The following is a 13,485-nucleotide window of genomic DNA, read 5'->3' as shown; positions in this document are numbered from 1 at the left end:
TAAAGGCTGTGGGAAGGAGAAGGCTGTGGGAAGTAGGCGCTCCTCCTGCTGGCGGCGCGATGACCGGGCTGAGGGCACACAAAACGGGAGCTCAGGAGAAACGAGGCCCGGTTCCCCGCTACTGAGCGCGTCTCTGTCAGGGATAGGGGGCGGGCCTGGCACCAGCCCCAGCACGGCGGGAAGCGATGCACAAAGCCCAGTTCTGGCGCTGGGGGAGCGCGTCAGGCGCCGGCCAGAACCGCTTCGCAGCTGTCTCTCAATAGAGCCCAGCTCCCACAGGCGTACCTGCGGCTCCGCTCCCGATCGCAGAGGCGTTCCGGTCTCGCGCGGGCGGAGCTTCCGAAGGCGCGGGGCGGGGCTTCCCAGAGGGCGGGATCGCACGAGAGCCCGCCAGGGGGCAGGCGCGAGCCGCTGCCCGACGGAGGGCGGGACGCGATGCGGCCACGCCCCCTCCGCCATCCCCGCCCCCCCGCCGCGTGACGTCCGGTCGCCCCGCGTCGTCATTGGCCGGCGGCGGGCGGAAGCCGCTGCCGTTGCCGCAGTGACGGGAGCCGAGAGGACGGCGGGGGAGGGAGGAGGGCGAAGATGGCGGCGCCGCCGCGCCGCTCCCAGCACCACCACCACCACCACGGGCCCCCGCCGCCGCCCGGGCCGGCCTCGCCGCCCGCCGCCGCCTCTCCGCCGCGCAGCCCCAGCCTCGCGCCGGCCGAGCTCGGCCCCGCCGCGCAGCGCCACAGCCTGGCCGGGCCCGAGGGCGAGGCTCCCCCCGACGCCGAGCGGCCTCCGGCCCCGGAGTGCTCCGAGAGCGCCGCGCCGGGCCCGCCGCCGGGCTCGGGCAGCAGCTCCGGCAGCTCGGCCTCTTCCTCCTCCTCCTCCTCGTCCACGTCGTCGTCGGTGGCGTCGAGCCCGGCGGCGGAGAGCCCTGAGGCGGCGGGCCCGAGCGGGGCCTTCCGCGAGCTGCTGGAGGCTTGCCGTAATGGAGACGTGACGCGCGTCAAGCGCCTGGTGGACGCTGGCAACGTCAACGCCAAGGACATGGCCGGCCGCAAGTCCACGCCGCTCCACTTCGCCGCTGGTCAGTGCCCGGAGGGGCCGGGGCGGCTCTCTATGGGGCTCGAGGGCCGGGGCTCGGAAGGTGCTGGGGTGGGGAGCTATCTGAGCTCCGTATTTCTCGTGCCGAGGCAAAGCGTGGCTTCTGTGTGTGGTGGTAATCTAAAGGCACCGACAGATCTCTCTGTGTTCCTCACATGGCATTCAGCTTTAAAAAAAAACTTTACCTTGTTTGCTTTGGAAGTGAGAAAGGAGTTCAGGATGGAGTTTTCTGGGAGTGAGGGATTTCACTTCTTTTCTGATAGCTCCTGAAAGCTAAAGACACCTGTAACACCAAGGATCAAAGCCAGTGCCTCACAGCTTGTAACTTTTTTCTTTCCAGTTGTTCTTTCCCCTCCTTACTCAGAACAGGTGCTAAAAGATGAAGTGAAACAATTGAACTTGGTTAGAAAATTGCAGATGTGCTGAGGAGGTGCTGTGCATCAATGCAGGGAAGTGATAGCACATCAAAAAGTATATTGTGAAACAAGCTGGCAGTGAGATTCAACATGTGACCTTAGCAAGGAGTAACCACTGCTCTATCCCTGGAAGTGCTGAAGGCCAGGCTGGATGGGGCCCTAGGCAGCCTCCGTCTGGTCGGGTAGAACCAGCCTATGACACGTGGCTGAGACTGGGTGGGCTTTAAGGTCCCTTCCAACCCAAGCTGTTCTGTAATGATTCTATGATTGTCTCTTAGCAAGCACAACTGTCACAGGTGAGTGTAGTTTATAATAACAAATATTACAGGGATTAGCCTTCATGGGAGGGGGGTACAGGGTGAATTATTTTCATGATAAAAGTAAAATGGATGATGCTAGGTCTGTGGCCGGCAGGGCTTTGTGATACATACCACAGTGTTGCTGCCTTGCCTGAGCTTTAAGTGGTGCTCTGTTATGCACAAATAAAGTAATTAACAAGATTGGTGAGTGGTCAGTATCTATGTTGTGGTGTTTGGCTTTAAAGCGCACTTCAAAGCTGCTAACAGAAATGAATGTTTTCTTAGCAGTGTTGGTGAGAACTTTGAGCTGATGTTCAGCTGTCAGTCAGATACTGCTCTTTGAGCTTATGTAGGTTTATTGTCCTTTCTGAAGTTCTAGTGGAGTTTCCTGATACCCCCTAGGGAAACTTTTGGCCCTGAGCTCTTTCCTTTTCATTCTCTAATCTCTGCCAGTGAAGCATGACTTTATACAGGTTGAATTGTGAAGAGTGTCTCAAATGTGGAAACAGATTTCTGTGGACCCTGGGATGTAATGCTGGCACAACCACACGTGTGCACATGAAGTGCTTGATGTTTTCAAGACTAATCTTGAGTCTGCACTGCTTATTTTGGATTCATATTTATAATAACACCTTGGTGTGTCCCCTTAAACTTCAGGGTCTCAGGTTGTACCTTCAGGGCTAGGGTAGACTGTAGTGCTGATGTTGCAGTAGTAGTTTCTACTTTGATTAGGTAAGAAGCAGACAAAAACTTTAGATAAAGTTTTGCCAGGTGACAGTATCCATAGGATGTTACTGTAACACTAATGAAAGATACTTATAACGTGAGAAAAACAGTAGGTGAAGTTCTTATATCTGACAGACATCTGTTGTCTCTGTCTCCAGATTTGGAGATCATGCTTAGCTGTGGTACATATTTCCCATCAAATAAATGAGTATATCTGATTCAAAAGGATTTGGCATGTAGAAAGTATTAAGTAGGTTTCTTAGTATAGATATCTTGAGGTCTTTTGTTTTGGACAAGTCTGCATGCATGTTGTTGAATGCAACTTGTCTTGGGCAGTACATATTTGCTCATGATGCAGTGTTGATTTGATTTCCCATGGCCTTATGAGCACAGGAGTCTGCTGTGTATATTAAGCTATGTTGTGAATTATAGCTTCTGTTTTAGGAGACACATCTAAATAGAAATTGAAGGGCATTTATAAGGGAATAGGAGTTGAACAGTGCTGTATGCTTCTTCCAGAGCTCTTCAAGCTAAACTCTTCAGGCGAAAGTAGAGAGTTTCACTTCTGTTTCTGTGGGTTATGGCAGAATTATTATTTTAGTAGCTAGTAAATTTTCCTTTTTCTTTTTTTTTTTTTAGAGCAGCTGGAATCTTCATTATTTTTATTTTTTTCCCTGGGAACTTAAATGAACTAGAGAGAAATCTTGTTTTCTCAGATACCCTTTTTGGCAACAATTTGAGGCAGCTAAGTTGCTTTTACTATTAGAGGACATGACTGCTTTAGTTCGAGTTTAGTGCTGGTTTAAGATTTAGCTGGTTTAAGATTAAGTCCAGCTTTCCTTAAACTTTCAAAGGGTTCTATTTTCTGAATCATTCACATCAACTTATGGCAGGAAGAAGGTAAAAGGGGGGGGCTTTGAGAACATTCAGGGTTCTTAGCATGTGCATGAACTTAGGAAAAAGTGAGAACTGAAATTTCTGTAGTCAGTTGCTTTAAAAACTAAACAAACAACAAAAACAGACAAAGAACCAACAAGGAAGGGTTATAAACCTGGTTTGAGAAGTTGGAGTTATCAGCCCATTATCTATGTATGGATAAAATGTGCACAGTGAAATGAAGTTAAAGAAAATCTGGGTGATACTACAGCTTCATCTGGGAATGAGTTCATAGTTGATCTGAATGATGGGGAATTAGTTCTTGAACTTAGTGCTGAAACATTTAGCCTGATGATTAAGACTGCCCTGCTTTGGACTTAATATTGAGGCTGTATGAGGGTGATTTGAAGAAAAAGCTCCTTTTTTTTTTTTTCCCCATCCTCTGACTGGTTGGAGCACAGCCAGTGCTTGAAATTCTGAGCCTCTTCCAGGAGGTGTGCTTAGAGAGGAAGACTGGATAATGAATGAAAAGCAGATTCTAAAGACTTGCAGATGATTGACTTAAAAATAGAAAAAGAGGTGAAGTGGAAGTGTAAATGTGTTTGTATGCTTCTTTTATTCATTTCTTTTCCAGTGCAAACTACCATACAAACAACTTAAAAGAAGCAACTGCACTAGGCCATAAAGGTTGTTTTTGGCTTAAGGCTTTATCTGTACTGTTAGCTAAAAGCAGATGTCTAGGCCAGAGTTACATGCTTGCCCTGTTAGTAAGTGTTATTGTCTAAATAATTGGGTGCATATTTACACACAGCTGCAAAGTTGCAGAGTTTGAGACTGTCTTTGATTGTTTGGTGCATCAAGGGAGGGAGGAGAGGGTAAAAAGAGGGAAGAAAGGGAAAGAGATGCAATGAGAGCAGCATGTTATTCAATTTACAAGTTAGCAAACTTTATTTATGCTGTGATTCTGGTTATGTTTTTATGAGGATGATATGCACACTCTTTAAAACTGAAATATATTGTACATACTGACACTCATCTGGAAAAATGGGGTTCACTTGTATAGGAACTGATATTACGTTTACCTAGTTGTAGAATCAGAAGGCAAGGATTCCTGTGATTTGTTACCTGGCTGTCTGGGACTTCCTTTCCAAGTATTTAATGGCTTGCTAGGAGAAACTCAGCTGTTACTATTTATTTCTCCATCAGTGGTCTGTTTCTTGGCTTGACAAAGGCCTTGTCTTGCGAAGCAGTAAAATTATTATGCTAGCTTCAGGAGTGATTTTGAGATAACAGAATTCATGGCAAATCCCAGGGCTGGCAAGAATAATCAGGAGGCTTCTTAGTAATGAACTTGCTTCTTCCCACCTGGAAAAAACGTTAGCCTTACAAAAGAAAATGCATGTATTTGTTGCTGACAACTTGATTCATGTGTTTAGATTTAGTTCTTGGTGGTTTGTCATCAGGAATAGCAGTGCTCTCACAGTGACTGGGTGGATGAACCTGATGGAAAGAAGCTGAGTCCTTGCTAGGTTCTACATACAGCCAGTCGTAAGCTTGTCCAGATCACTCCTTGATCACTTGACAAGGAATGTCATCAGTGATATTCCTTGTCTTCTTTTAGTTTTGGTCTGTAGTAATGGCAATAAAAGCTTGTGTGCAGAAGAAGTTTTCAATAAGCTTGCCTACTACTGGTTATCACTGTTGGAAATCCGGTCTTTTTGTGAAGTCTAACAGATGTCACTGTTCTTTGGAAAGATTTCTGGAGTAAACAACTAATGCTGAAGGATTTCTTGTCAGCTAGCAAGCTGTTAATTTTAAGAACACAATCTGCTTCGACATGTGGAAGTCGGCTAAGGAATGGAGAAAGCAGATGAAATACAACTAGCTGCTGGGTGTTGCTTGCAGGAGGGAGACAGAAAATGGCAAGAAGTCGTCAGTGGTCTGTTACACACCTCCACTCTATGCAGAGGTACCTGTGGGACAAGATAAAAGAGGCTAGTTTAATTTGCTATGGAATGTCTTGCTTTTGGATATCTTCATAGAATCCTTAGAGTTGGAAGGGACCTTTTAAAGGTTGTCTAGTCCAACTCCCCTGCGATGAACATACGTATTCATAAACTACTCTTACTGATTTTGTTGTAGTTGTCTGGGATATCTGTGCCACAGAAGAGATGTCTCTGCCCTTACTCAGACAGGTGTTTGTAAAGCTGAGTCACTGATTAATTCTGCCTTGTGCAATTTAAAGTAGAGCTAATGAAGATTGGCAGCTGGATTCATGTGGATGGTGCTGATCAGTATAGAAATTGTTGTTGATTAAAAAATCTCCTGGCAGCCTTAAGGCTCAGGGCCTGTGAAACTAGAACTCTTGCTCGTAAGAGGAAGTGTTCATCAATTACTAGGTGACTGGAACTTTCCTTTATGCTTTTGTTGTATTTGTATGATGTGAAATGTTTGCTTATTGTTTTCTGGGAAGTTTCTCTCACTTGTAACTTGTTGTAAGGCCATTCTAAGGATCACTAGTGGAAATTTATTGAAGGGATTTACAAGAGAATACAAATACGAAGCCTCCAATGTCCAGCAATACTGAACCAGGTACCCTTTTCCACAGCTGGAAGGCTCTTCAACTTGCTTAGTTAAATTTGTTTAAGTGCATTCTCTGCTGTGAACTGGTAGAAGTGCTGTTGGGTTCCAGAAGAGCTGTATCTTGGGGGGAAAAATGTGCAGTACTGAAGCAAAATTGTAGTGGCTTAGCTGGAACTTTTTTCTCCACCCTTTGATTATAGTTTAAAATAATTCTCAAAGGGCAGTGTGTCTCTAAGATGTGTGCTTTTCTATTTCGAGGGCTTATGTTCTAATAGGAGCTATGTTTAGTGCTCTAAAAAGTGTAATCATTTAATGAGAGCTGCTTTCCTTAATGTCACAGTGAGACCTGCAGATATGCTTAACCTGTTGTCATATGCTTGCTTAGACTTGAAGTCCTGTTGGAATCTGCATTCTTAAGAGCAAGCAGGTAAAAGGAGGAGGAAAATGCCAGGTGAAGGTAGGAATCTTCCTTGTGATGAATTAAACTCTGCACATCACAGCAGCTTTGCAAGGGTTAGAATTAACACTTGGGGAAGTTGATGCTGTGCTGTGATCAAGTGACATTAATTGGGCAGCAGGTGAAACAGTAAACTCACATTTAGCAGTTCACGTTGCCTATTTGATGTGTTGTGCTCACTAGGGAAGGTACCGTTCTAGTGGGAAATGCGTGTATTTAGTTGCTTCTTTCTTACCAAGCATTTTGAAAATGAGTTCTGATGATGAACAGATGAGTTCTTAGTACTTTAGAAGCTGGTAGGTGAATTTCACCAGAGCAGACTTGTACGCATGGGCCTCCTGAAAAGATTCTCCTCTACAGTCAGCTTTTATTATTGAATGTTTTCTGCACAAACATTTGATTAGATTTCTTTGAGGGCCTCTGATTTAAGGTACTTTCTTGTGAGCTCTTTTACTTTGTACATAAAACTTTCACTGGTAACATACAGAAGATTTTTTTTAAAGCTATCTTCAGTGAAACCACATTGGTTTCTCATGTTTAAACTGAATTGTGTCAAAAATTATGTCATCTGTTAAATGATGACATGTATCTGTCTTTGTTTTAATTACAACTGCTGTGTCAGATTTGTCTTGTAATCATTTTTAAAGGTTTCTGTCTTTGTTTACTGAAGATTTTGCAGGTTTGCTCATGGTGGAGCCGGTGGGAAGCTATTTCTCCATTTGATTACTTTTTCTGTACTCTTACTCCACAAGTGGCCTTGTGGTTTGATGGGATAAAAATTGCAGAAACCTTTAAAAATGTGTGCTTTCTTGAAGACAGAAGAATTTATTCACCAGATGTTTATCACTGCCATTTCCAGAGACTGCTTTATCACAAAACCCATGTCAAGCAGCATGTTGAAGTTTGCATGGAGTCCTGAAAATTGTGATAGTGAGTGGTTTGAAAAGTTTTCAGGTAGTCAGGATGTTTTTCCTCTTGAGGCAGGAGCATGTTAAGCAAATGGTTGTGTAGTTCCAGCCTTGTTTGCAGGGGCTCAGTCTATAAAAAAAACTGAAGGCTAATAATTTATTTGTCTGTTTAATTTTACACTTTCTAATTCCCATTTTGCCCAATTTTTATTTGCTATGAAGATAAACAGTATAAATGTGGCAAGCATGAGGGATTGTTTCTTGGTGTTTATGCTCTCAGGTCTGCTAGTTTTGCTGTGGGACCAGGCACTCTTTTTTGTTGCTGTACCTATTTAAGCTGCCATGAGAACTTGCATGTAACGTTTCTTAACTGTCTTTTAGATTTGGCCCTTTGTCTTAACCATAGTCTTGGTTAACCCCTAGGAAACTTCTCCAGGAAAACGTGTTGAAGGGCTGCAGTGAGGAGACAGTACGAATCCCTGCAGAGTAGCCAGTCTGCGGCTTGGCTGAAGGCCCAGTGTCATGTCATAGCATTAGCCATAAGATTAAGCCAGTGTGGATGCAAGCAGCTGTGTCTAGTCCAGACATCTTGCCATATGGACTGTGGCAGGGGTAAAGCATGTTAATTCTACATTGGAAGTCTGCACAATTGTATTTGGTATCGTGCTGTGTCTAAAAAGGGGCTGAACACATTGAAGTGGAACTCCTGGCCAGGGGCAGCTACTCTGATGTAAGGAAAACATTTGGAAATTCCTCATACAAGAAGTGCTGCCTGTCACAGAGGGTGCTGGCTGCTGGAAATCATTTGTCACCACTTCAGCAGCATGATACTGCAGCTGAGTTGTATGTTCAACTCGGGGAGAGCTGACAGCTTCTTCCTTGCATCCTTTAAGTGTTATGTATTAATTTCTCTTCTGGAGGAGTTCTGTCATTTTTCTTTTTTGCAAAAGCAATTGAACAACAATGTTTTCTTACAGGGTTTGGAAGGAAGGATGTTGTAGAGCACTTGCTACAGACAGGAGCCAATGTTCATGCTCGTGACGACGGAGGGCTGATACCCCTTCACAACGCCTGCTCCTTTGGTCATGCTGAAGTGGTTAGTCTGTTGCTGTGCCAAGGTGCAGACCCTAATGCTAGAGACAATTGGAACTACACTCCTTTGCACGAGGCTGCTATCAAGGGGAAGATAGATGTGTGTATTGGTAAGTGTGTCACTTATTGAAACTTCACCAGATACGTATTTTGTGCATTTATAACTGTTAATATGCTGAATGTGAGATGGAAGACAGTTTTTTTTTTTTAAACCATCATGTAGGTATTGTGGTCATTTAGGACTAACTTTTTCATGTTGTACAGTTCAACCTTTGTTGAACTTGCATCTGGAAAACAAATATAGAGAGGGCTGGTCAAGTCTCCTACTGCTAAATTATGGTCTTCAAAGTCTGATTGTAGAATTCTCCCTGCATCTTGGTAATGTCTTTGCTTTTCAGGCTGCTCTATATGTTGTCTTAGTGGTTAGAAAGATGGTTAACCTTTTAGTCTGTACAATATAGAGAAATGTTTGTCCTTTGGCGCTTTCAAATACAAGTTGCAGGACACCACTGCTTACAGTGGTTATATATCTCCAGTGCGTGCTGTAGCCTGGAACAAAGCAATTTCAAATAAAATTGAACACTTCCATCATTCTAAATGTATCTAGACCATATAAAGGGCTTTTCAGTCAAGATGTCGTTAACTTTTATGGTGCTTTTTCCCTCAATGTATTTAGTATTACTTCCATTTTTTTATGAATCAAAACCTCTATTTTTATTTTCATAAAACGGCTTAAGGTTGCATGGGCCTTAAGTTCCCTTTCAGTACCAACCCCTGCTGTGGATCAGGCTTTCAAGGGCCCCATTCATCCTGGCCTTGAGTGGCACTGGGGATGGGTTATCACAGCGTCTCTTGAACAGTTAGTGCCTCATCATCCTCCAAGTGTATTTCTTTTTTTGCACCGAGTTTGTGTATAATTTATATTTAGCGGGCCAGCTAGTTGGCATGATCCTGTTTCTCCTTAATGGCTTCATATATAATTTTCATCTTAAGGTCTTCAGCCTTTATCTCAAAAGTCCCTGTGAAGGAACAGAGTATACACAAGGATAATGAACAATGATTGCTTAGGGTGTGAATATTAGGAATGAATATTTGAATAGCTTTGTGGAATACGTTGTACAGTAGTCTACACCCGAAGTGTAGACTGTTACAATTGATACAGAGGAAAAAATTGGCCTGTTTAGAAAGGAACACTAAGAATGTGATTTTAACAAGTATGGTATGCTTTTTAAAAAGCCTTTAATTGAAGAATGTTCTCTGGAAATCGCAGTGTAATGTGCAATTTATTGCTGAACTTAAGTATCTGCCTGAAAAGCAGTAGACTCCATGGGAATCAATCATCTAGCTGTATCTGTGTCTATCTCCTGGCACCTTCCAAATGATGCAATGGGATAATTGTGCAATTTATTTTCTCACCTTTTCTTTTTCTGTGCCACTTCAGTCTGCATCTGTTCTTTATCATTCCCTCGCACAGAATACTGTTCTCTTGGCCGTTTTACAGGTCAAAAAGGGATAAAGTGAAAATTGAACAGAGTGCAGAGGTGTGGTATGCTCATGAATGGCAATTCTTTGGAGGAAAACTCAAGGTACTGAAGCAGTGGGAAGTCTAGCAGGCTAGATGATGATTGCAGTAGGACTGTAGAATATGCTTTTGACTAGTACTAGCCTTGAAAGAATATGTATGTGTTTGTGCTAGAAGCACTTCTAATGGTCAGCTTTACGAGCTGAGGTTAGACTGCTGCCACTTGGAAGCTTGTGTGATAATGGGAAATGTCATAAACTGGTTAAAACTTGGAGTATGTACAGAATTCTCTAGAATCTAAACTGGAAGAGGGCAAACGACAGTGACCTGTGATTTCTTGTGCTTCTAGACTCATAGAATCATTAAGTTTAGAAAAGGCTCTTAAGATCACAAAGTCCAACCGTCAACCTAACACTGTCAAGTCTACCACTAAACCATGTCCCTACATGCTATATCCACAGCCGTAGGATATTGGTTTTGTTCCTCAGTGAAACATTTACTCACAGAATAATTGACAAATGGAGAACTTTGCAGCATTTTTTTAAACTCTTTGCAAAGTAAGGTTAATGACTATTGTATAGGACAGGAGAAAGGATCATGCACTTCATTTGAAAGTCTGTGCATCTGAATCTTAACAAAGGTTCATGTGGCTCACTGTTCTCTAGTGATGTGTAGCAGATGCTCAGGGACTGTAGCTTGAGCATACAATTATTTCTCGTGGTGATCAGCATTTTAGGAACTTATGAAAATAGAGACTGAATCCAGATAATGTTGCACAGCCATTGATTGGCCATTTTGGAAAGACTGATCTAATAACTACTTAGTACCATCAAGCTTTAGGCTTCAAAGGTGTTCTCTGGCAATCTAACGTTACAATTTAATTGTTACAGCTAAAAAACCAAAACTGCCTTTTTAAAAAAGTCTGATTAACATTTATTGCAAACCCTTTCAGACTTCTGTGAGAAATGGGAAACACTCTTTTCAACTTGCCCTCCACAAATCTTTCTTCATTTGTTTTCTTTCCTCAGATGTTTCTTTTTCCAAGCTGAAAAATTTAACCTTTATCCTGTTGAAGTCTTGTATTTTTTTCTTTTCAATTTTTTTTTTAAGAATGAGAAGTTGGTGGTATTGGGGGGAGGTCACACCAAGAATGCTACAGAGCTATGAAAGCATCTTAATATGACTTTTAGAATCCTTCAGTTGGAAGGGACCAACAAAGATACAGTCCACTGCTTGAGAGCTCTTCAGGGCTAATCAAAAGCTGAAGCTTATTGTTGAGGGCATTATCTAAATACCTGTTAAGTTCTGACCCTGTGCTAGTGTTTGATCACCCAGATAATTAAAACATTTTTCCTCATATTTAATCCTTACCTCCTCTTGCATAGCTTTGTGCCAGTCTTGAACCATGAGGATCCTTGAAACCAATGAATTGTGGACATAAAGTTGGTAGTGTCCTGCCACAGTTAATGTGTTGCAGCTTATCTGTGGGTTTTAGACTTCCCCAGTTGTTTTATTCCCTCTTTCCTAAAATTCAGGTATCAAGAAAATGAATCTCTTCCTCATTTGTCTGCTGGGCACAGAACAACCACAGGACAATAAGACACTTATTTTGCGATATTTCATTACAAATGATGATTAAATTGGAGTCTGATTACTTGCATCAAGGAGTTACAGTACAATAATGTCTGAAACTTACAGTAATGTATTTGTAGTAATACATACAGTAATGTATGTTTTCTAATAATAACTTTTAGCAAATAGGGAGGAAAGGAAGGTAGAGGAAAGGAAGAAGCAGCTTCGTATTAGAATTGGGTAATGGAGCAGATGCTGCTGTTGCAGGCACTAACTCTTTGCTTTCATGTGTCTGCTACCAGTTTATGACTACTTTTTAAATATTGTGCAGAAATACTTAATTTTGTGGGATTATTCTTCAGATTAGTGTAGCAATCTCTGGTTTTAGCTTCTCAGAGGAACCATGCAGTCTTAATGCAGTTCATATGTGGTTTGAAAACAATCTCTAGATAAATGTATAGTTGTTCAGGCGTAGAAGTGGCCAGGTCTAGCAGAGCTCCTGGATTTCTTCCAGGAAGAAATCTAATGGAAGGCATGGATTAAGGTATGACTATAGAACATAAAGGGTTTTGCTTGTAAAATGTGTGGGCAGTTAAATACTTGTCATATAATAAACAATAGCAGCTGCCTCTCTTTAATGATGTGCTTTTTCCCCAGCGCAAAGCAAGTTCAGAAAATGCACTTTCTGTGATTGAAGCCTACTGAAAATACTGAGTGCTTACCTCTTGTTCTGTTTTTTGCTTTAGTCTTGCATGCACGTAATACTCATGATGACTCTAGATTCCTGTACTGCAGTAAATCCTTATTTTCCAATGCTTACACAAACACACCATGTTTCTTAGATAATGCTGTTCCTTTCTGGGAGAGGCTGAGGTGTCTGACTTGAATCCTGCTGTTTGTGCTGCTGTGTATTCTTAATGGTTTGATATTATACAGTGTCTAAGCAGGCCATGCAATTCTTTGGTCTTGATTAGGCGGTGTGCCCTTGACTTCATTGTGATCACTGAGTACTGAACTTCCATCCTCATTATTTAAGATGAGGCTAGACAGTTGTCTTCCTGATGTCATTAAAGTGAACAGGCACTGACCCTACAGTTACTGTATTGCTTTTGCTACTGCAAATAGCAAAGCTTAAAAGATAGAATTTCAAATGATAAGAGAGGGAGTGAAGAGGAAGTGGCTGCAAAAATTTGTTTTTGTTTTCTTGGTTGGAGTGATGTAAGGATGGTGCAACTCAGAAGAGGAATCCACTCACTGATTTAAATGGATGATTCCTTGCAGTGATATCCACAGTGGCTGTGATGTTTAGGTGATAGGCCAAGGGATTTGTGTAGTGTAGAATGTTTTCTTGTTGAAGACTTATTGCTAAAAAGAAAAGAAATTAGAATTGCCCTGTATAACAAGACATGGTGGAAAGCAGCTCTGGGATTGGAAGACAAATGGGTATACACTCTCAATCCTTTAAGAATAGAAAGTGATGCAATTGTTTTATGTAATAATGTGGTCTAAGAGAGTAGGAGGCAAAAGTTTTTAGGAGTGATATGTTTAGTACTGCTTGTTGTTGCTTGTTCAGCATCCATTCGAACTTGGTGTATTCTTAATTTCCTGAGGTTTGCTTCAGAAACAGTTTTTTTGAGACTAGCTAAATCTTCTGGCCCACTTGTAACTTTAGCCATTGTTTCATGGACTGAACTGTTTAGTTTCCCTAAGATTTCATGTACTTCCATTTCTTAAATATTTGATAACTGCACTATGAACTAATGCCAATTTAACAAAATTAGACAATGTGCAGGTTTTATGCAAAATATGCAGAAGTTGGAGCTTCTTGAGAAGAGTTTCAGCTCATAATATCAATATATTACTGTATTTGGTTTCTGCTAAGTATCATCCCCAAGTGGAACACTGAAAACTTGGGTGATATCTGTAAAGACATTGCATATTT

The 13,485-nt window shown here is 42.3% G+C and overlaps 1 protein-coding gene across 4 annotated transcripts in view; it reads left to right on the top strand.

Annotated features, from left to right (window-relative positions):
* The first annotated feature begins 570 nt into the window (after positions 1-570).
* TNKS (tankyrase) overlaps positions 571-13,485 on the top strand; it is a 109,490-nt gene continuing 96,575 nt past the window's right edge. For all 4 annotated transcript variants that reach the window (XM_031596746.2, XM_090139067.1, XM_090139066.1 and 1 more), the window contains exons 1-2: positions 571-1,075; positions 8,335-8,559. In XM_031596746.2, the coding sequence (XP_031452606.1) occupies positions 586-1,075; positions 8,335-8,559 (715 nt within the window). In that variant the 5' untranslated portion in view covers positions 571-585. The remainder of the gene's footprint in view (positions 1,076-8,334; positions 8,560-13,485) is intronic.

Source organism: Phasianus colchicus, chromosome 4, assembly GCF_987193195.1.
Source record: "Phasianus colchicus chromosome 4, bPhaCol1.hap1.1, whole genome shotgun sequence".
In the NCBI taxonomy this organism is placed as follows: domain Eukaryota; kingdom Metazoa; phylum Chordata; class Aves; order Galliformes; family Phasianidae; genus Phasianus; species Phasianus colchicus.
This window is presented reverse-complemented; position numbering and strand designations above follow the sequence as displayed.